The sequence below is a fragment of the Bombina bombina genome, chromosome 5, assembly GCF_027579735.1.
Source record: "Bombina bombina isolate aBomBom1 chromosome 5, aBomBom1.pri, whole genome shotgun sequence".
Classification (NCBI taxonomy): Eukaryota; Metazoa; Chordata; class Amphibia; order Anura; family Bombinatoridae; genus Bombina; species Bombina bombina.
This window is the reverse complement of record NC_069503.1, coordinates 581,032,699-581,057,278: the sequence shown is the minus strand read 5'-3', so window position 1 is coordinate 581,057,278 and position 24,580 is coordinate 581,032,699. Positions and strand designations below refer to the sequence as shown.

The 24,580-nt window shown below is 38.8% G+C and overlaps 1 protein-coding gene across 1 annotated transcript in view; it reads left to right on the top strand.

Moving 5' to 3' along the window:
- The window catches only part of GALNT1 (polypeptide N-acetylgalactosaminyltransferase 1), a 506,720-nt gene that overhangs the window by 422,803 nt on the left and 59,337 nt on the right, over nucleotides 1-24,580 (top strand). Inside the window, exon 6 of the mRNA XM_053714537.1 lies at nucleotides 8,104-8,274. Coding sequence (XP_053570512.1) covers nucleotides 8,104-8,274 — 171 coding nt within the window. The remainder of the gene's footprint in view (nucleotides 1-8,103; nucleotides 8,275-24,580) is intronic.

Here is a 24,580-nt window from a genome sequence, read left to right as displayed (position 1 = left end):
TTCTGAGATTTCTGCTTTGCAATGTGATCCCCCTTATCTGTTTTTTCATGCTGATAAGGTGGTTTTACGAACTAAACTAGGGTTCCTTAGGTGGTGTCGAATCGTAACATTAATCAAGAAATTGTTGTTCCTTCCTTGTTTCCTAATCCTCCTTCAGCGAAGGAACGTTTGCTTCATAATCTAGATGTAATTTGTGCCTTGAAGTTCTATCTTCAGGCTACTAAGGAATTCAGACAATCTTCCTCTTTGTCATCTATACGGGGAAGCGTAAGGGGCAGAAGGCTACTACGACTTCTCTATCTTTCTGGTTGAGGAGTGTCATCCGCTTAGCTTATGAGACAGTGGGAAAAAAGCCTCCTGAGAGGATAACGGCTCATTCAACTAGAGCAGTGGCTTCCTCTTGGGCTTTTAAGAATGTACCCTCAATGGATCAGATTTGTAAGGCGGCTACCTGGTCCTCCTTATACACTTTTTCTAAATTTTACAAGTTTGATGTTTGCTTCGGCTGAAGCAGCTTTCGGGGTTCCAGATCCCTGGGTTCTTAATAGAGTTTTTCCAGGGTTATCGAATAGGATTCAGAACAAGGCCTCCCAAAGGATGTTTTTTCTGTCCAATGTTCCTAGGAATCCAGTAAAAGGCTAAAGCTTTTTACAGTCAGTTTCTGATCTGGAAACTACGGGAATGATTGTACCAGTTCCTTTGCAGGAACAGGGATTGGGTTTTTATTCAAATCTCTTTTTTATTTTTTATAAGGAAGGTACTTTTAGACCAGCTCTGGATATCTAAGCTCTGAACAAGTTAGTAAGAATTCCTACTGGCAAAATGGAGACGATTGCTACTATTCTGCCTTTTGTTCAGCAAGGTTAGTTTATGTCCACAATAGATTTAAAAGGATGCTTATCTTCATTTTCCAATACACAGGGAACATTTTTTTTCAGAGCTGGAAACTATGGGAGTGATTGTGCCAATTCCTTTGCAGGAACAGGGGATGGGATTTTATTCCAATCTCTTCATTGTCCAAAGAAGGAAGGTACTTTCAGACCAGTCCAAGTTTGTAAGAATTTCCTCTTTAAAAATGGAAACTATTGAGACTATTCTGCCTTTTGTTGAGCAAGCTCAGTTTATGCTTATCTTCATGTTCTAATTCACAGGGAACATCACCAGTTTTAGAGGTTTGCCTTTCTAGACAGGCATTTTCAGTTTGTTTGCTCTACCATTTGGTCTTGCTACAGCTCAAAAAATTTTCATAAAGGTTCTGGGTGCCCCATTGTCTGTGATCAGATCTCAGGGTATTGCAGTGTTTCCCTACTGGGACAATATCTTGGTTGAAGCTCATACCAATGACTGTTGTTGTTGTTGTTTCTAACACAACATGGTTGAAGGATCAATTTTCCAAAGAGTTCTTTGGTCCACCAGGCTTTTGGGTTTTTTTCAAATAGATTCAGTCTCCATGAGTCTTTCTCTAACAGAGCAGAGAAGGTGAAAATTGGTGTCAGCTTGTTTGAACATTCAGTTCCTCTTCTTTCCCTCTGTTGCTCTTTGTATGGAAGTTTTTGGGCTCATGATTGCAGTGTCAGATGCAATTCCTTTTGCTTGTTTTCACATGAGACCTCTTCAGCTTTGTATGCTTTGTCAGTGGTGCAGGGATCATACTCCGCTATCTGAAAAGATTTTTCTGGATCCCAGTTCATTATTCAGGGGGCTCTGGATCCTAGTTCATTATTCAGGGCGCTCCTTTTGCTGGTCCTTCCTGGACTGCATTCACTACAGATTAAAGTATTTCAGGTTGGGGAGCTGTTTAAGAAAGTGTAATTCCTTTTGGCTATCTATTCTGGTAGAAGACTTTCAGAATTGTCTGCTCTTTCCTGTGATCCTCCTTTTCTGATTTTTCATCAGGATAATGCAGTTTTAAGGACTAAATTTTACTTTTAGCCTAAAGTTGTTTCTTCAGACCTTATCAGCAGAGAGATTGTTGTTCCTCCTTTGTGTCGTAATCCAAAAAAAATGATTCAGAGAGATCTTCTCATAATTTGGATGTTATTCGAGCATTTAAATATTTTGATGCTACTAAAGATTTCAGACAGAATCCTAGTTTGTTTGTTCATTTTTCTGGTACTAGAAAAGGTCAGAAAGTGTCTGCTGATTCTTTGGCTTCTTGGTTAAAACTTTTAATTCACAAAGCTTACTTGGAGGTTGGTCAGCCTCAACTGCAACGGGTTACTGCTCATTCTGCAAGGTCAATTGCCTGATTTTTGGACTTTTAAGAATGAGGCTTCCATTGATCAAATTTGCAGGCCAGCTACTTGGTCTTCTTTGCATACTTTTACTAAATTCAACCATTTTGATCTTTTTGATTCTTTTTGGGCAGCCATTGGTATTAAGGTCTCAGCTTGATTTATTTTTGCCTGATTTGATTTTCTAAGTGCATTAAAAATAACAATAAACTTAGATTTATGCCCTTTTTGGGTTTCTGTCGGGTTGTGGATTTAGTTTTGTTAGTGAAAAAGAAACCTTTTTAAAGTTGTTTTAAACCATTGGTTTTCACATAAACCTACTGTAGTTTAAATTGTTTATGAGAAATAATTAAATGGACATGAAACATTTTTTTCTCAGGATTTAGATGGTGTACAATTAAAAAAAGACTTTCCCCTTTACATTTATCACATTTTCTTCGTTCTCTTGGTATCCTTTGTTGAAAACCAGTTAGTCAGGCTCAGGTTCGTGCACATGCATGAAGCGCAGTTGTTATATGCTTTTGAGGACTAGCGGGCAGCAGTGTTTGACCAATGTATAACATTGTTAAAAGCATTGTTGCAAAACTGCTGCAATATAATACACACTCCTGAGCCTTACTATGTATGCCCTTCAACAAAGTTTTTAAAGAGAACAGTAAAATAAATAATAGAAATAAACTGGATTTTTTTTTCCGATTGAATAATGAAAGAATAATTTAGGTTTAAAGGGACAGTAAAACACTTGATATTTTTATATAAAATGTTTAGTTATGCATAATGAAGTATCTTTGCCTTTATATATTCATTATTTATTGCCTAGAAATACTTGTATTATCCAGAGTAATAATAAAACAAGTCTAATATTAAAAAGTAATTCAATAATCCCTTAAAGGGACACTGTACCCATTGAGCATGAAATTTTAAGCAACTTTCTAATTTACTCCTATTATCAGATTTACTTCATTCTCTTGGTATCTTTATTTAAAATGCAAGAATGTAAGTTTAGATGCCGGCCCATTTTTGGTGAACAACCTGGGTTGTCCTTGCTGATTGGTGGATAAATTCATCCACCAATAAAAAAATGCTGTTCAGAGTACTGAACCCAAAAAAACATAGATGTCTTCTTTTTCAAATAAAGATAGCAAGAGAACAAAGAAAGAAAATTGATAATAGGAGTAAATTAGAAAGTTGCTTAAAATTGCATGCTCTTTCTGAATTACAAAACAACATTTTTGGGTTCAGTGTCCCTTTAAGATTAGCATTGCATTGCAGTACCATACTCCGCATTGAATTATATTAAATTATCCCATAAGTATTAGCTGTATTTTAAATGCAGACATAGTGGCACTATCCATCTCAGGCAAGCGGCCCATAAAGCACTTGAATTTACCATTCAATCTACCATTCTTAATATACTTCATATACAGAACTCAGGTCAAATCAGATAATAGCCAAACATGTTTTTTAGAGCTATATTGTTTTGAGATAATTTAACTTTAAATAACCTTTTTTGTGCTATGTTGTTTTGGAAAATAAACTCAATAAGGAAGTGCTGGAGGTACCATTTTTCTACACAAGGGAAATTTTGCATATTGGCTTGGAAGGAATATATTGGCAGTCAAAAAAAATCTATGTTGCTTTAGGAGGAAAAAATTGAAAAAAGTCACGTCAATTTAGATTGGCAGGGCTGGAGCAGTATGTTCCCTCTTGTTTTATTATTGACCTAATGCTTTTTAGCAGGGAAAAAAGGTATTTTAAAATGTGCTGTATCTAAAAGGCTGCTTGACTTTGGAGAGCTTTTTCCACAGACAGGATGTGTTTTTTTAAGCTTACATTTGTGTCTGGGTACCAGGGACTCAAGAAGTTGATGGGCGCTAGTTGCTGTTTGTGGGAGGAGCCGTGTTGGGAGTGGGCGTAATAGTGGTTGTGTCTGGGTGGACAGTGGGTGTTTCTGGGTGGTTTGTGGTCATGTCAGTGCTATGTGGGTGGGGCTAAGGGAAATTTTTCAAATAGGTACAAAAATAGCTGTTTCAGATGGACAGCGGGACAGAGCTCAGAACTAGAGACTGTCCCTCTCAAATAGGGGCAGTTGGAGTCTCCTTTAAGTGAAAGCTGGTTTTGAAACTAATAGGAGATACGCAGCACATCATGCATGCATAAAAAGTTTTCTTTTTAATACAGAAACACCTATTTAACAAAAATGATATCTATTTTTATAGTCCCTTTTTTTAAATATATCAAATAAATTACTTTAAAATCACTTAACAGTAATGGTATTTTCTTAAAACCCATTCATTTTCCTCAAACTGTTATAAACGTTTTCACCTCTTCGATGGTTGCATCATAAAAATGAGACACTGTTGGGTGGGTGTGGCCATTTCATACTAACACAGCTTTTTTTTTTTTAAATGTTATTCATATATCCTATAGTTATACATTTTAACTGATGTGTATAGTTTTTTTTTAAAAAAATGGGCATACTTTAGAAAGTGAGGGGAAAATGTATGTATTGCAATATTACATATTGGTGCCTATGACATATTGGTGTGCTCAATAGCATGTAAAGTGCACTAATGGGGATATATGAATTTAACATTATGCTGTGGTTTAATGCTGCTCTAAATACTTTCCACAGATAAATATTTAGAGTGCATGAATGCCCATGTTGGCATTAAAAGACAGAAAATATATTGCATATTTAACGTTCTGAGAAATCATCCTTCTGCTTTAATACTGAAGGAACATATTGCCACAGTTTTGCTTTATTGTTTTTGTGTCCGCTAAAGCCAGCTGTCTGATGCCTAGTAATAGTATCAAATGTTGTTTTTTGCCAATGTTCTTTCTCTTAATTTTCCTATCTATTAAAATGCTTTTAAATTACACTGTTGAGTTTCAAGACACAAGATAGCTCATCACTTTAGTTTTTTTCCACCTTAGTAATTACCTGCAACTAAAGCATTAAGGGTCAGATTACGAGTGGAGCACAAATGTTTGCCCATAAGCGATAAGGGGTTTATTGCGGGGGTTTGCACTCGTCGGGCTTACCGCTGGTTTTAAGACTTGAAAGTCAATGTGATCGCTTGAGCACAATTGCAATTTACGCTAGAATGATTACCATGACTTCAGAGCTCTGGTTAAGTGTTTGTGAAACTAAAAAGTTACACAAAATACATCAAAATACATTACAAAGTACAGTTATACTCATAACACTATCTTATAAAAATTACTCAAACAAGTATTGCACACAAGTTATAAGCCCTCAAAGAAATGAAGCCTCAGGTGTTTGGGGGGGGGGGAGGCAGCCAAAGTGCTTTAACATTGACATACATAAATATACATGTCTAAAGATGTGTGTGTGTATATGTGTATATATGTGTGTGTATATGTATATATATATATATATATATATATATATATATATCCTATAATATCAAAGGCCGAGTGTGCTTGTCCGAATGAGCAGTAGAGAGACAGCGGGAGGACAAACACACCTGGCCTTCAACACACTGACCTGGCGTGACGCGGGAGGGGCGAGCATGGTGTAGATGGGGGTCAGGTGTGATGTGGAGGGGGGATAAAGAGAGAGAGCAAAAGAGGGGGGATAAAGAGAGAGAGCAAAAGAGGGGGGATAAAGAGAGAGAGCAAAAGAGGGGGGATAAAGAGAGAGAGCAAAAGAGGGGGGATAAAGAGAGAGAGCAAAAGAGGGGGGATAAAGAGAGAGAGCAAAAGAGGGGGGATAAAGAGAGAGAGCAAAAGAGGTGGGGATAAAGAGAGAGAGCAAAAGAGGGGGGATAGAGAGAGCAAAATAGGGGGGTAGAAAGAGCAAAACAGAGGGAGAGAAACAGCAAAATAGGGGGAGGGAGAGCAAAAGAAAGGGGAGAGAGCAAAATAGGGGAGATAGAGAGAGCAAAAGAGAGGGGGAGAGCGCAAAAGAGGGGGGATAGTGAGAGAGCAAAAGCAAGAGAGGGAGGAGAGGGCAAAAGAGAGGGAAGAGATGGGGGGAGAGAGAGCAAAAGAGGGGAGAGAGGGGGGACAGAGTGAGCAAAAGAGGGGGGGGATAGAGAGAGCAAAAGGGGGGATAGAGAGAGCAAAAGAGGGGTGATAGAGAGAGCAAAAGAGGGGGGGATAGAGAGAGCAAAAGAGGGGGGGACAGAGAGAGCAAAAGAGGGGGGACAGAGAGAGCAACAGAGGGGGGATAGAGAGCAAAAGAGGGGGGGGGGATAGAGAGAGACAGCTAAAGAGAGGGGGGAGAGAGAGGGGGTTAGAGCATATATATATATATATATATGCAATATTCACTTTTAATAAAGGTTTTAACAATGTATTTACTGTAAATATTTGACATGCCAATGTTCTACACATGTTCTGCAAGTATTTTTAAATAGATATTCTTATATATATATTTATCTGTGTGTATGTATATATATATATATATATATATATATATAAATATAAAATTCTATACCTATATATAATTATATATTTATACAGTGGATATAAAAAGTCTACACACCCCTGTTAAAATGCCATGCTGAAAAACTCATACCCAAAAAGATTAAGTGCTGTAATAAAATCAAAGGGTGCTTCAACAAGGTATTAGTTTAAGGGTGTGCACACTTATGCAACCATAAAGTTGTAAAGTTTATAGGTCACATTAAAGGTGTAAAAAGTTCTGAAATTATTTATCTTTGTCTCATTTTTTTACATCACAGAAACCTGACATTTTAACAGGGGTGTGTAGACTTTTTATATCCACTGTATATATGTGTGTATGTATATATATATATATATATATATATATATATATATATATATATATATATATATATATATATATTGTACCAGAAAAAATGTAGAAATATTTATTTCAGAATAAATAGAACATATTCTTGTATCTAAAGAACATTGGAATGTGAAATATTAATAGTTTCATGTTGGGTTAGCAGCAGCGCACATGAGAATATGCGATCGGGTTTGCGCAGTAGGGTGTTAGTTTTTTCCCACTTTTTTCTCTCTGTTGGCTTTTACGGGAGAATATGTGAAATATTCTAACTTCGGGTTTTTGCGATCGATTGGTTAGCGTGAGAGTAAAAACAGTTTAGTTTCAACTCATAATACGAGCACAACTCAACAAGTGCAAAAAGCTTACTTCTAGCGCAGCTAATTCACGAGCAGGAGCGTTATTTAGCACTCCACTTGTAATCTAGCCCTGAATGTTTACTTTTAAGGATTCATGTTCCTTGTATCTTTTTTTCCAAACACATGTTGTATTTTAAGTCATCCACCAAGAAATTGGAAGGTTTGCACAGTATATTTTTTTTATTCCTTACCAGGCGTTTTTTTAAGTGTACTCTTTAGAAGCAATATTTTCTTAGGAATTTTTATATATAACGAAAGTAAATCAGCAGAAAAGTCAAAAATGAATTGTGCATGAGTGCATTTAAATATGAAATAGAAGCCTTTTTTCCAATATACTACTTTTAGCAAAAATGCTTCAAGTAAAAGTTATTACCGTTTTGTTTTTCCGTGGCATACGCATATATCCTGTGAAGGCCGTCCACCAATATTCAAACACTACACCTTCTCAGAGTCAGCAGTGGCTTATGTGACACAAATAATGTCTTCATAGGCACAATACTCACAGGATATGTACGTATGCCGCCGAAAAACAGTAATAACTTTTACTAGAAGCATTTTTGTCAATGGAAGTATATTCTAAAAATGCTTTTTTTACATTTAAATTCACACATGCACAATTCAGTTTTTCCTCTCCGTCTCTTTAATAGAAATTTAATTTGTATGTACATGCTGCAAATATAATACTGCTCTTTAATATTGATAACTCTTTGTTCACTTATTGTTTGCTTAGGAGAACCGTGGTGTGTCCGATCATTGATGTCATTAGTGACGATACCTTTGAATACATGGCAGGCTCTGATATGACCTATGGTGGGTTTAATTGGAAACTTAACTTCCGATGGTATCCAGTGCCCCAGCGTGAAATGGACCGAAGGAGGGGTGATAGAACTCTCCCTGTAAGGTAAATGCAAGTAAATTTTTAATTGTTGTTTAATCCCTTAACGACCAGCGCCGTACGCTGTACAGGGGCAGTCATGCTGGAACAGGAAAGGGCATTTGCTACAAAGTTGGAAGCACCCGACTGTCTAAAATGTCTTGGTATCCTGTAGCATTAAGATGACCCTTCTCTGGAACTTATTGGCCTAGCTCCAGACCATTATCCCTTCTCCATCAACTTTACAGTAGCTACTATGTGTTCCAGTAGGTAGCATTTTACTGGAATCCGTCACAGTCACACTCTTCTATCAGACTACCAGTTAGTTACACATTTTCATGCTTTACACCACTCTAGCCAAAGCTTGGAATGACATAGGTTAATGTGAGTCATATGTACAGCTGCTCAACCGTGGAAACCCATTTCACGAAGTTCCCGATGCACGACTCATGTGCTGATGTTTGGAACTGCAATTGATGATAGTTATTTGCTATAATATTTTGCCTTACGCTCTTCAGTACCCAGCTGCCCCTCTCTGTATATTTGCGAGGTTTACCAGTTCTTGGTTGTGGTGTTGTGGCTTGTAGACTCTTCCACTTGTGGCAAAGGAGGCATCCCATGACACTACTTTTAAAGTCACTAAGCTTTTCAGTATGGCCCATTGTACTGACAATGTTTGTCTATAGAGATTTCATGGCTGTGTGCTGCATTTTATGCACTTGTTAGTAATGGATGTTGCTGAAACACCTGCATGATGTTCACATACTTTTGGCCAAATAGTGTATTTTTGAAACTTTTTTTTTTTTAATCTACATACAAGCTAACCTAATCTGTTTAATGTGTTAACCCTTTCAGTGCTGATTCATTTCAAACTCTTGTGCTAGAGCTATTTTTCTTTTTTTTTTTTTTCCCCTTGATTTTTTTGTTGTTGATTTTTCTCCAAGCAGACCAAGCATTTTAAGAAACACTTTTTGTGGAAATGCTATAATATAGGAGCCAGTAAATATCATCGTAGGATTACTTATTTACTGAATATGTCAACACACATTTATGATCCCATATTAAGCATCAGGTTACCTCACAAAACAGCTAAATTTAGCACTTTATATCTATATTGTTCAACAATTAGTAATTGAATATCAGTCGATAAAATGTTTTATCTTTGTCCCTTTTCACCATCTTGCAATTTATGGAGAAAATGGCTAGGCCTAAAATGTCTAACCATAAAATTATTAGATACATTTTAATATTACCCATAATTCTAATTTCCCAGAGGGTAGCTTAACACATTTTGACTAATGTATGCATACTTCTACCTCTGTTCAAACTTACCTAGCGCAGCAAAAACATAAATAAAAAATATATAAAATAGTTACCTTAAATCACCCTATATATAATTTCACAAAATATCATCTGTTTTTTTACTCACCTAGATATCCACACACCTCATTTAGTTACCGTGGAAAACCATCGATTTAAAGCACCCTCAACACTGGGATGTTAACCTCGTTTTTTTTTTTAGGGGATTTTTTTTCTTTTAACAGTTTTTGCAGTGTCCACTTTTTTCTTATTTGTTTAGCAGTTTTGGAATTGTAGATGTTTGCAATTTAGCTATATCCACTAGCTGTCAATGACTAGTTTCAGGAGGCTGACTTTTTCTTTTGTCAAGAATAGCATTTTTTTTTTAAAGACATTTCTTTGTGGCATCTTGATAGTGGTCTAAAATGTACTCTAGGGAAAACTACAAAACTGCACAGATGTTTTTTTTTTTTCTAACACAGTAGGTAAAATGTGTTGAAGGGACAATTAAAAAAACAAACAAACAAAAAAAAACACCTTACAATTTACTTCCATCATCAAATTGTGTGTGTCTTTTATATGCACTGTTTCTGAGACACCAGTCCCTACTGAGTATGAGTATTTGATTGGCTGATGGTTGTCACATGATAGAGTGGACAGGGAAATTAAGAAACTAATATTTGTCACAAAAAAATCTAGTTGTCCTTTAATATTCTGGGTAAGTGCTATTGCCTTGTCTTGTTACGTATTTATTGATTACGCAAGTCTACTGTATTTAATGCTCTTTTAACCCTCAAGGTGTAAACATACCAAGAAAAATGTCTGCCACAATCTAATTATGCAAATGCAGCCACTGTAGAGCAGGATTTTGACTCAGCTGCTGCACCCCTTTGATCTCTTTGATCACCCTTGTGTGTCGTGCAGTTTGTTGTTAAAGGGACATTAAACCCAAATTTTTTCTTTCATGATTCAGATAGAGAATACCATTTCTTCTATAAGATACGACGAGTCCACGGATTCATCCTTTACTTGTGGGATATTATCCTCCTGCTAACAGGAAGTGGCAAAGAGCACCACAGCAGAGCTGTCTATATAGCTCCTCCCTTGACTCCACCCCCCAGTCATTCTCTTTGCCTACTCTAAGTAATAGGAAGGGTAAAGTGAAAGAGGTGATAAAATGTTAGTTTTTATTTTCTTCAAGCAAGACTTTTTTATTTTAAATGGTACCGGTGAGTGCTATTTTGTCCCAGGCAGCAGATGGATGAAGACTTCTGCCTGGAGACTGATGATCTTAGCAGTTGTAACTAAGATCCAGAGTAGTTCCCACAGAATGGCTGAGGAGTACTTAAGAAACTTCAGTGCTACAAGCATTGAGGTATGTTCAGTCATTTTTTTCTGGAGAGACTGTGTTATTTCAGAATTGGCTGACAGTATCCCCATAAGGGAAAGGATAAGCAGCAATCCTAATGCATAGAGAGGGGTATTACTGGACCTGTATATTGGGCTATAAAAAAATGGTTGACACTGATGATATGATGTTTGTGGGCAAATGTTTCTATGTTGGGAGTTAAAGATAACGTTTTTTATGACAAACATTTTTACTTTATTTTAAGAATGGAGGGTACACATGGCTTCACTAAATGGGTATTTGAACCCACATGGCTAGGTTTTAGACCGCTCTGGTGTGGTTATTTTAGGCTGTGAGACATCAAGTGAGATGGGCGGGGCCTATTTTTGCGCCTCAGTTACGCAGTTGTTTTTTCCCAGACAAGCAGCAAGCTCCAACTCCGGTGGGCCTTTCAGGACAGTTTGGGCCTAATGGAAGGGTTACTCCGATTTTGCAGACCCCTGAGGGAAGGTAGGTGCCACAGCAGGGCTGTGGCGAGGTGCAGGGGGTGTTTTTTATTGAATTTAACGTTTTTTAGCATAACGTTTTTTGGCCTTAAGGGTTAAGTATTCCTTTCCTTGTGGGGCAAACTTAGCTGACAAGTTGGGATGCATTTATCATAAAATTGTGATAATTTTATCGTTTTAAAGCAGTTTTGGAAAAATTGTATGCTTTTTTTCTCTTCAAGGCGCAGTACCGTTTTTTCAGATTATTTTTTTCACAAAATAAAGTGTTTTCAAGTCTGTTTGTGGTCATTACTAGCCTGTTTTAACATGTCTGGCATTGAGGAAAGCCAATGTTCCATGTGTTTAGAAGCCATTGTGGAACCCCCACTTCAAATGTGTCCCTCATGTACTGAGAGGGCCTTACATTGCAAAGAACATATTTTAGCTGATAAAAGTATGTCTCAGGATGATTCTCAATCAGAAGAGAATCAGGTTATGCCATCTACTTCTTCCCAAGTGTCACAACCTTTAACGCCCGCCCAAGCGACGCCCAGTACTTCTAGTGCATCTAATTCTTTCACCCTGCAAGATATGGCTGCAGTTATGTCTACTACCCTTACAGAGGTATTATCTAAACTGCCTGGTTTGCAGGGTAAGCGCAGTAGGTCCGGTATCAGAGTAAATGCTGAGCCCTCTGATGCTTTATTGGCCATCTCCGTTGTACCCTTGCAGTGTTCTGATTTAGGGGTGGGGGAATTGCTGTCTGAGGGAGAACTTTCTGATTCAGGAAAGATGTTCACTCAAACAGACTCGGATATGATGGCCTTTAAGTTTAAGCTTGAACACCTCTGCTTGTTACTCAGGGAGGTTTTAGCGACTCTGGATGATTGTGACCCTATTGTCATTCCACCAGAGAAATTATGTAAAATGGATAAATATCTAGAGGTCCCTACTTACACTAATGTTTTTCCAGTCCCTAGAAGAATTTCGGACATTGTTACAAAGGAATGGGATAGACCAGGCATTCCGTTCTCTCCCCCTCCTACTTTTAAGAAAATGTTTCCCATATCTGACACCATTCGGGATTCCTGGCATACGGTCCCTAAGGTGGAGGGAGCTATTTCTACCCTGGCTAAGCGTACAACTATACCTATTGAGGACAGTTGTGCTTTCAAAGATCCTATGGTTAAAAAAATTAGAGGGTCTGTTAAAGAAATTGTTTATTCATCAGGGTTTTCTTCTACAACCTATAGCGTGCATTGTTCCTGTAACTACTGCAGCAGCTTTTTGGTTTGAGGCTCTAGAGGAGTCTCTTAAGGTTGAGACCCCATTAGATGATATTTTAGATAGAATTAAGTCTCTCAAGCTAGCTAATTCTTTTATTACAGATGCTGCTTTTCAAATGGCTAAATTAGCGGCAAAGAATGCAGGCTTTGCCATTTTAGCGCATAGAGCATTATGGCTTAAGTCTTGGTCTGCTGATGTGTCATCAAAATCTAAGCTGTTAGCTATTCCTTTCAAGGGTAAGACCCTATTCGGGCCTGAACTGAAGGAGATCATTTCCGACATTACAAGACAAGACGGTTAAAATGAGGGCCAAGCAAAATAATTTTCGTTCCTTTCGAAACTTTAAAGGTGGCCCCTCTACTTCCTCCTCCGCCACGAAGCAGGAGGGGAATTTTGCACAATCCAAGTCAGTCTGGAGACCTAACCAGACCTGGAATAAAGGTAAACAGGCCAAGAAGCCCGCTGCTGCTCCCAAGACAGCATGAAGGGGCAGCCCCCGATCCGGGACAGGATCTAGTTGGGGGCAGACTTTCTCTCTTCGCTCGGGCTTGGGCAAGAGACGTTCAGGATTCCTGGGCATTAGAAATCGTGACCCAGGGGTATCGTCTAGAATTCAAAGATTCTCTCCCAAGGGGGAGATTTCATCTTTCACGTTTGTCTGTAAACCAGACAAAAAGAGAGGCGTTCTTACGCTGTGTAGAAGACCTATATACCATAGGTGTAATCTGCCCAGTTCCAAAAGTAGAACAAGGGCAGGGGTTTTACTCCAATCTGTTTGTGGTTGGAGGGAACCTTCAGACTGATTTTAGATCTCAAAACTCTAAACAAATTTCTCAGAGTCCCATCCTTCAAGATGGAGACCATTCGGACAATTTTACCAATGATCCAGGAGGGTCAATATATGACTACCGTGGATTTGAAGGATGCGTATCTTCACATTCCTATCTACAAAGATCATCACCAGTTCCTCAGGTTCGCCTTCCTGGACAAACATTACCAGTTTGTGGCCCTTCCTTTCGGGTTGGCCACAGCTCCCAGAATTTTCACAAAGGTGCTAGGGTCTTTTCTGTCGGTTCTAAGGCCATGGGGCATAGCAGTGGCGCCCTATCTGGATGATATTTTGATTCAGGCGTCAACTTACCATCTAGCCAAATCTCACACGGACATTGTGTTGGCTTTTCTAAGAACTCACGGGTGGAAGGTGAACATAAAAAAAGAGTTCACTTGTTCCTCTGACAAAAGTTCCATTCCTAGGAACTCTAATAGACTCAGTAGACATGGAAATTTTTCTGACGGAGGTCAGAAAATCAAAGATCCTAACCACTTGCCGAGCACTTAATTCCATTCCTCGGCCATCAGTGGCGCAGTGTATGGAGGTAATTGGACTAATGGTAGTGGCAATGGACATAATTCCGTTTGCTCGCTTCCACTGCAACTGTGCATGCTCAGTGGAATGGGGATTATGCAGATTTATCTCCGCGGATAAATCTGGATCTAGAGACCAGAGACTCTCTTCTTTGGTGGTTGTCACAGGATCATCTGTCCCAGGGAATGTGCTTCCGCAGGCCAGCATAGGTCATAGTGACGACAAACGCCAGCCTCTTGGGCTGGGGTGCAGTCTGGAATTCCCTGAAGGCTCAGGGTGTGTGGACTCAGGAGGAGTCCCTACTACCAATAAATATTCTAGAACTGAGAGCGATATTCAACGCACTTCAGGCGTGACCTCAGCTGGCTTCCGCCAATTTCATAAGATTCCAGTCGGACAATATCACGACTGTAGCATATATCAATCATCAAGGGGGAACAAAGAGTTCGCTAGCGATGATAGAGGTTTCCAAAATAATTTGATGGGCAGAGACTCACTGTTGCCATCTATCAGCAATATATATCCCAGGAGTGGAGAACTGGGAAGCGGATTTTCTAAGTCGTCAGACTTTTCATCCAGGGGAGTGGGAGCTCCATTCGGAGGTGTTTGCACAATTGATTCATCAATGGGGCACACCGGAATTGGATCTGATGGCATCTTGTCAGAATGCCAAACTTCCTTGTTACGGGTCCAGATCAAGGGATCATCAAGCGGTACTGATAGATGCTCTAGCAGTACCATGGTCGTTCAACCTGGCTTATGTGTTTTCTCCTTTTCCTCTCCTACCTCGTCTGATTGCCAGAATCAAACAGGAGAAGGCTTTGGTAATCTTGATAGCGCCTGCGTGGCCACGCAGGACTTGGTATGCAGACCTTGTGGAAATGTCATCTCTGCCACCGTGGAAACTGCCACTGAGACAGGACCTTCTCATTCAGGGTCCGTTCCAACATCCAAATCTAGTTTCTCTGCGGCTGACTGCCTGGAGATTGAACGCTTGATTTTATCTAAGCGGGGATTCTCTGAGTCGGTCATTGATACCTTGATTCAGGCTCGAAAGCCTGTCACTAGGAAAATTTATCATAAGATATGGCGTAAATATCTTTATTGGTGCGAATCCAAAGGCTACTCATGGAGTAAGATCAGGATTCCTAGGATTTTGTCCTTTCTCCAAGAAGGATTGGAGAAGGGGTTATCAGCTAGTTCCTTAAAGGGACAGATTTCTGCTTTGTCAATCTTACTACACAAGCATCTGGCTGATGTCCCAGACGTTCAGTCGTTTTGCCAGGCTTTGGTTAGAATTAAGCCTGTGTTTAAACCTGTTGCTCCGCCATGGATTTTGAATTTAGTTCTAAATGTTCTTCAAGGGGTTCCGTTTGAACCCATGAATTCCATAGATATTAAGCTTCTATCTTGGAAAGTTCTGTTTTTAGTAGCTATCTCTTCTGCTCATAGAGTTTCTGAGCTATCTGCGTTACAATGCAACTCGCCTTATCTTATATTCCATTCTGATAAGGTGGTTTTGCGTACTAAACCTGGATTCCTTCCTAAGGTTGTTTCTAATAAGAATATTAATCAGGAAATTGTTGTTCCTTCTCTGTGTCCTAACCCGTCTTCTAAGAAGGAGCGTCTGTTGCATAACTTGGACGTGGTTCATGCCTTGAAGTTTTACTTGTAAGCGACCAAGGATTTCCGTCAAACATCTTCTCTGTTTGTTGTCTATTCTGGAAAGCGTAGAGATCAAAAAGCTACGGCTACCTTTCTTTCTTTTTGGCTGAAAAGCATCAACCGTTTGGCATACGAGACTACTGGACAGCAGCCTCCTGAAAAAATTACAGCTCATTCTACTAGAGCGGTGGCTTCCACATGGGCTTTTAAAAACGATGCTTCTGTTGAACAGATTTGTAAGGCTGCGACTTGGTCTTCTCTTCATACCTTTCCAAATTTTACAAATTTGATACTTTTGCTTCTTCAGAGGCTATTTTTGGGAGAAAAGTTCTACAAGCAGTGGTGCCTTCTGTTTAGGTATTTGTCTTGTCCCTCCCGTTCATCCGTGTCCTATAGCTTTGGTATTGTATCCCACAAGTAAAGGATGAATCCGTGGACTCCTCGTATCTTATAGAAGAAAAGGAAATTTATGCTTACCTGATAAATTGATTTCTTCTATGATACGACGAGTCCACGGCCCGCCCTGTCAATTTAAGACGGATTCTATTTTTTGGTTTAAAACTTCAGTCACCTCTGCACATTTTAGTTTCTCCTTTTTCTTCCTATACCTTCGGCCGAATGACTGGGGGGTGGAGTCAAGGGAGGAGCTATATAGACCGCTCTGCTGTGGTGCTCTTTGCCACTTCCTGTTAGCAGGAGGAAAATATCCCACAAGTAAAGGATGAATCCTTGGACTCGTCGTATCATAGAAGAAATTAATTTATCAGGTAAGCATAAATTTCCTTTTTAAACAACTTTCTAATTTACTTCTCTTATCTAATTTGCTTCATTCTCTTGATATGCTTTCCTGAAAAGCATATATAGATAGGCTCAGTAGCTTCTGATAGGTGGCTGCACATAGATGCCTCGTGATTAGCTCACCAATGTGCATTGATATTTCTTTAACAAAGGATATCTAAAGATTGCAGCAAATTAGGTAATAGAAGTAAATTGGAATGTTGTTTAACCCCTTAATGACCGCAGCACTTTTCCATTTTCTGTCCGTTTGGGACCAAGGCTATTTTTACATTTCTGCGGTGTTTGTGTTTAGCTGTAATTTTCCTCTTACTCATTTACTGTACCCACACATATTATATACAGTTTTTCTCGCCATTAAATGGACTTTCTAAAGATACCATTATTTTCATCATATCTTATAATTTACTATAAAATTTTTTATAAAATATGAGGAAAAAATTGAAAAAAACACACTTTTTCTAACTTTGACCCTCAAAATCTCCTACACTTCAACAACTACCAAAAAACTCCCATGCTAAATAGTTTCTAAATTTTGTCCTGAGTTTAGAAATACTCAATGTTTACATGTTCTTTGCTTTTTTTGCAAGTTATAGGGCAATAAGTACAAGTAGCACTTTGCTATTTCCAAAAAATATTTTAAAAAATTAGCGATAGTTACATTGGAACACTGATATCTGTCAGGAATCCCTGATTAACCCTTCACGTATATATATTTTTTAAAAGAACACAACCTAAGGTATTAAACATGGGGTATTTTGACTCTTTCCATGCAACTATTTTACCACCAATCTATGCCAAAGTTTGAAAAAAAAAAAAAAAAGTGGTGATTTTTTGACAAAATAGCAATTCAAGAATACATTTACTGAGAACGTTAAGGGTTACTGCCAAATAACACCCCAATATGTCTTCAGCAGCATCTCCTGAGTACAGTGATACCACCCATGTATAGGTCTGTTGGGTTCTCTGGGGGCTAAAAGGCCTTATTTTTAGGGGGCGCATTCCAGTTTTTTAATTTGGAATTTTCACATCTGTCGTCATGCACCCATGTCCTATTTGGGACATTTCTGAAGCCGGACAATGCAAATTACCCCCATCAAACCATATATTTTTAAAAAGTAGACACCCTAGGGTATTTCAAATGCTGGTATTTTAACACTTTGCATGCACTAATTCAACCACCAGTCTTTGTCAAACTTTTGGGTAGTCATTTTGGTGTGTTATTTTTCACACGCATTGTACTTTAGGCATGGATTCTCAGTTCCTGTTATATGTTACTGACCAAAAACACCTCAATATGTGTTCAACAACAACTTCTGAGTACAGTGATACCACCCATGTATAGGTGTGTCGGGTTCTCTGGGGGCTAAAAGGCCTTAATTTTAGGGGGCGCATTCCAGTTTTTCAACTTGGAATTTTCACATCTGTCATCATGCACCCATGTCCTATTTGGGACATTTCTGAAGCCGGCCAATGTAAATTACCCCCATCAAACCATATATTTTTGAAAAGTAGACACCCTAGGGTATTTCAAATGCTGGTATTTTAACACTTTCCATGCACTAATTCAACCACTAGTCTTTGTCAAACTTTTAGGTAGTCATTTTTTTGCATTATTTTTCACACACATTGTACTTTAGGCATATATTCTCAGTCCCTGTTATGTGTTACTGCCAAAAAAAACCTCAATATGTATTCAACAACATCTCCTGAGTACAGTGATACCACCCATGTATAGGTGTGTCGGGTTCTCTGGGGGCTAAAAGGCCTTAATTTTAGGGGGCGCATTCCAGTTTTTCAACTTGGAATTTTCACATCTGTCATCATGCACCAATGTCCTATTTGGGACATTTCTGAAGCCGGCCAATGTAAATTATCCCCATCAAACCATATATTTTTGAAAAGTAGACACCCTAGGGTATTTCAAATGCTGGTATTTTAACACTTTCCATGCACTAATTCCACCACTAGTCTTTGTCAAACTTTTAGGTAGTCATTTTTTTGCATTATTTTTCACACACATTGTACTTTAGGCATATATTCTCAGTCCCTGTTATGTGTTACTGCCAAAAAAAACCTCAATATGTATTCAACAACATCTCCTGAGTACAGTGATACCACCCATGTATAGGTGTGTCGGGTTCTCTGGGGGCTAAAAGGCCTTAATTTTAGGGGGCACATTCCAGTTTTTCAACTTGGAATTTTCACATCTGTCATCATGCACCCATGTCCTATTTGGGACATTTCTGAAACCGGCCAATGTAAATTACCCCCATCAAACCATATATTTTTGAAAAGTAGACACCCTAGGGTATTTCAAATGCTGGTATTTTAACACTTTCCATGCACTAATTCAACCACTAGTCTTTGTCAAACTTTTAGGTAGTCATTTTTTTGCATTATTTTTCACACACATTGTACTTTAGGCATATATTCTCAGTCCCTGTTATGTGTTACTGCCAAAAAAAACCTCAATATGTATTCAACAACATCTCCTGAGTACAGTGATACCACCCATGTATAGGTGTGTCTGGTTCTCTGGGGGCTAAAAGGCCTTAATTTTAGGGGGCGCATTCCAGTTTTTCAACTTGGAATTTTCACATCTGTCATCATGCACCCATGTCCTATTTGGGACATTTCTGAAGCCGGCCAATGTAAATTACCCCCATCAAACCATATATTTTTGAAAAGTAGACACCCTAGGGTATTTCAAATGCTGGTATTTTAACACTTTCCATGCACTAATTCAACCACTAGTCTTTGTCAAACTTTTAGGTAGTCATTTTTTTGCATTATTTTTCACACACATTGTACTTTAGGCATATATTCTCAGTCCCTGTTATGTGTTACTGCCAAAAAAAACCTCAATATGTATTCAACAACATCTCCTGAGTACAGTGATACCACCCATGTATAGGTGTGTCGGGTTCTCTGGGGGCTAAAAGGCCTTAATTTTAGGGGGCGCATTCCAGTTTTTCAATTTGGAATTTTCACATCTGTCATCATGCACCCATGTCCTATTTGGGACATTTCTGAAGCCGGCCAATGTAAATTACCCCCATCAAACCATATATTTTTGAAAAGTAGACACCCTAGGGTATTTCAAATGCTGGTATTTTAACACTTTCCATGCACTAATTCAACCACTAGTCTTTGTCAAACTTTTAGGTAGTCATTTTTTTGCATTATTTTTCACACACATTGTACTTTAGGCATATATTCTCAGTCCCTGTTATGTGTTACTGCCAAAAAAAACCTCAATATGTATTCAACAACATCTCCTGAGTACAGTGATACCACCCATGTATAGGTGTGTTGGGTTCTCTGGGGGCTAAAAGGCCTTATTTTTAGGGGGCGCATTCCAGTTTTTCAACTTGGAATTTTCATATCTGTCATCATGCACCCATGTCCTATTTGGGACATTTCTGAAGCCGGGCAATGTAAATTACCCCCATCAAGCCATATATTTTTGAAAAGTAGACACCCTAGGGTATTTCAAATGCTGGTATTTTAACACTTTCCATGCACTATTTCAACCACTAGTCTTTGTCAAACTTTTGGGTAGTCATTTTTTTTGTGTTATTTTTCACACACGTTGTACTTTAGGCATATATTCTCAGTCCCTGTTATGTGTTACTGCCAAAAAAACCTCAATATGTATTCAACAACATCTCCTGAGTACAGTGATACCACCCATGTATAGGTGTGTTCGGTTCTCTGGGGGCTAAAAGGCCTTATTTTTAGGGGGCGCATTCCAGTTTTTCAACTTGGAATTTTCACATCCCATGCACCCATGTCCTATGTAGGACATTTCTGAAGCCGGCCAATGTAATTTACCCCCATCAAACCATATATTTTTGAAAAGTAGACACCCTAGGGTATTTCAAATGCTGGTATTTTAACACTTTCCATGCACTAATTCTTTGTCAAACTATTAGGCAGTCATTTTTTGTGTGTTATTTTTCACACACATTGTACTTTAGACATGAATTCTCAGCTCCTGTTATGTGTTACTGCCAAAGAAGACCCCAATATGTGTTCACCAACATCTCCTGAGTACAGTGATACCACCTATGCATAAGTTTCTTGGCTTGTTCGGGGGGTGTAATGCCAAATGTCCAACATGCGTTTGTGATTTTTTTTCACATTTAACATATTTTCTTTGCCTATTGTCTTTTTGGGGGTATTTTAACATACCCCAATTTATTTGTTTCCATGAATGTGCATATTTTTGAAATGTTGACACCCCAAGGTATTGTATATGGTGTGCTTTGATGCATTTGAAGTAACTGTTTTAGCTAAAAAAATTGGAGAAAGTGTATGGTGGCATTTTTTAAATTTTCATTTTTACACACACATTGATTTTTGACTATGATTTAGGAGAGACTGTTGTAAGTTAGTGCAAAAAAATACTTCAGGTTGTTTTCTGCTAGGCACCCTGAGTACACCTATGCCCCCCATGCATAGGTTTGCCAGGATTTTGGGAAGGTTATGTTACAATTTTATGACTTGTGATTTTAGTTATTAAGTGAGAGTATTTCTTCTGATAGGCCTATCTTTAGTTTGGGGCCTATTGTAAACCCCACTTTTATTTATTGCCATGAATGTGCATATTTTTGAAATGTTGACACCCCAAGGTATTGTATATGGTGTGCTTTGATGCATTTGAAGTAACTGTTTTAGCTAAAAAAAATTGGAGAAAGTGTATGGTGGCATTTTTTCAATTTTAATTTTTACACACACATTGCTTTTTGACTATGATTTAGGAGAGACTGTTGTAAGTTAGTGCAAAAAAATACTTAAGGTTGTTTTCTGCTAGGCACCCCGAGTACACCTATGCCCCCCATGCATAGGTTTGCCAGGATTTTGGGAAGGTTATGTTACAATTTTATGACTTGTGATTTTAGTTAAGTGAGAGTATTTCTTCTGATAGGCCTATCTTTAGTTTGGGGCCTATTGTAAACCCCACTTTTATTTATTGCCATGAATGTGCATATTTTTGAAATGTTGACACCCCAAGGTATTGTATATGGTGTGCTTTGATGGCTTTTTAGCCAAAAAAATTGGAGAAAGTGTATGGTGGCAATTTTTCAATTTTCATTTTTACACACACATTGCTTTTTGACTATGATTTAGGAGAGACTGTTGTAAGTTAGTGCAAAAAAAATACTACAGGTTGTTTTCTGCAAGGCACCTTGAGAACACCTATGTCCCCCATGCATAGGTTTGACAGGGGTTTTTGTAAAAAAAAAAAAAAAAAGAACAGCCCCATTTTAGAAAAAAAAATATATTAGTGAAATGTAAAAATCTGGCACATTAAAAGTAAAAAAATAACAACAAAAAAATTAACAGTAAACATAACAAAAAAAAATTACAGCAAATGTATTTATTTTTTAAAAATTGACCATTGTATGGTACCGCTTGAAGCAGTCCCCAATGCAGAGTCCAGGCTGTCCAGGGCAATCAGGACAGTGATATACAGTGTCCCTTCTCTGCCCCCTCTTGGTACAGACTCTGCATTTTTTTTGTGGTCTCTGCTTTGCGGCAGTAGGGGGGATTTTAAAAATAAAATGAGTAGCCCCAACTCTGCTCTCTCCCATCACCGCCCGGGGAGCAGGTGCATCATGGTACAAAATCCCCGAAATGATCTGGAGCTGAAATTGTAAAAAAGTCTGTTTCATTCCGGGGTTTGCTTTTTTGAACAACAAAAAAGCGTTGTGGGTTGCAATCTGCATTAGGTAAATTGCAACCTTTTTGTACCAGGCCCTTGTCTTCCGCATAATTAGGTAGGGCTGCAGCAGCTGATCTGCCAGATCAACCCCACCCACTGGCTTCCTTATGATCTCAGCTCTGCCACGTACAGAGACCGCCACCGTCCTCTCTGTGTGGATGGTGGTAAGAAGGTATACATCCTTCTTGTCTCTGTACTTCAGTGCCAACAGCTCCTCTTGGCGCAGAGCAGAGGTCTCCCCCCTTCGTAGCCGGGTGCGTACAAGTTGTCCTGGGAAACCTTTGCGGTTCTTTTTAATAGTACCGCAAGCTACTGTATCAAAGCAATACAGTAGCTTGAACAAAAGGACACTTGTATAAAAATTGTCTAAGTACAAGTGATACCCTTTGTTCATTAGGGGTAATATCAGGTCCCAGACAATCTTGCCAGTGGTTCCCATATGTTCTGGGCAACCTGGAGGGTCAAGGTGGCTATCCTTTCCCTCATACACCCGGAAGGCCTGAGTATACCCAGTCTCGCTCTCACAGAGCTTATACACCTTTACCCCATACCTGGAGCGCTTTGAAGGAATATACTGCTTGAATCCCAGCCTTCCCTTATACTTCATCAGGGATTCATCAACGCATATATTCCTTCCAGGTGTATAAGCCTCTGCAAACCTGGCAGAAAAGTGGGTAATCAGGGGGCGGATTTTATACAGCCTGTCAAATTGGGGATGCTCCCTAGGGGGGCACAGGCTGTTGTCGCTGAAGTGCATGAAATGAAGAATCATTTCATATCTCTGCCTCGACATACTCTGGGAGAAAATGGGGGTAGAGCAGATGGGGCTACTGCTCCAGTAGGAGCGAACGGAGGGTTTCTTTATGATGCCCATCAGCATAGTCAATGCCCAGAATTTTTTAAATTCTGGCACATTGATGGGGGCCCATTGCTGCTTTGCCAAATATGTTTCAGGCTTTGCAGCACGGTACTGATGGGCATATAAATTAGTTTGGGCGACAATGTTCCCCAATACATCATCACCCAGAAACACCTCCAGAAACTGTTGGGGGCTAAAACCTGCCACATCTATATTTATGCCAGCATTTGCTGTGAAGGGTGGGATATCTGGCCTCTGGAGATGAGGCGTTACCCACTCTTCAGCGGCAATGGCAGCAACACGCCTCCTTCTAGCAGGGGGGCTGGCAGGGGGGCTAGCAGCCACAGATACATCACTATCAGTTGAGACTGCATCTAATGATGTATCTGAGCATATGGCAGGGTCAAAATTGGGGTCTGAGTCAGACATAGAGGCATCTGACTCTGACGCAAGGATGGCATATGCCTCCTCAGCACTATATGTTTTCTTTGACATTATTGTATCTGTCACAGAAAACCAAAATTAATTAATTAATTAAATGGCCTTTGGGTTTTTTTTTAAAAAAGTACAGCTATGCTAATGCCAGTGATTTATAGCGATCACTGGCAAGCTAGGGGTTAAATACTCTTTAAATTAAATTAACTAAATGGCCTTTGGGTTTTTTTTTAAAAAAGTACAGCTATGCTAATGCCAGTGATTTATAGCGATCACTGGCAAGCTAGGGGTTAAATACTCTTTAAATTAAATTAAATTAGCTAAATGGCTCTGAAAGGAGCCTTTGAGTTTTTAAAAAATTACAACAACAAAAATTAACCCCTAAAAAAATGCACAGACAGCAAAAAAGTACAGCTATGCTAATGCCAGTGATTTATAGCGATCACTGGCAAGCTAGGGGTTAAATACTATTTAAATTAAATTAAATTAGCTAAATGGCTCTGAAAGGAGCGTTTGGGTTTTTAAAAAATTACAACAAAAATTAACCCCTAAAAAATGCACAGACAGCAAAAAAGTACAGCTATGCTAATGCCAGTGATGTATAGCGATCACTGGCAAGCTAGGGGTTAAATAGTCTTTAAATTAAATTAAATTAGCTAAATGGCTCTGAAAGGAGCCTTTAAGTTTTTAAAAAAAAATACAACAACAAAAATTAACCCCTAAAAAAATGCACAGACAGCAAAAAAAAGTGCAGCTGTGCTACTGCCAGTGATTTATAGTGATCACTGGCAAGCTAGGGGTTAATGGCTCTGAAAAGAGCCTTTGGATTTTAAATTTTTTAACAAATAAAAGAAATAAATCTCTCTCTGCTAAAATACAGGTCTCTCTCTCTCTCCAACAAAATAGCAAGTGAGGAGAGGGAGGGAGATCCACACTGATCAGAGTCAATATTTACAAATATTGACCTGATCAGACAAATGGGAGATTTTATTATTATTATTATTTTTTTTTCTAAGAAGGCTCAGATTGGGTGACCCTAGCTTGCCCCTATGGTGAGATAGGC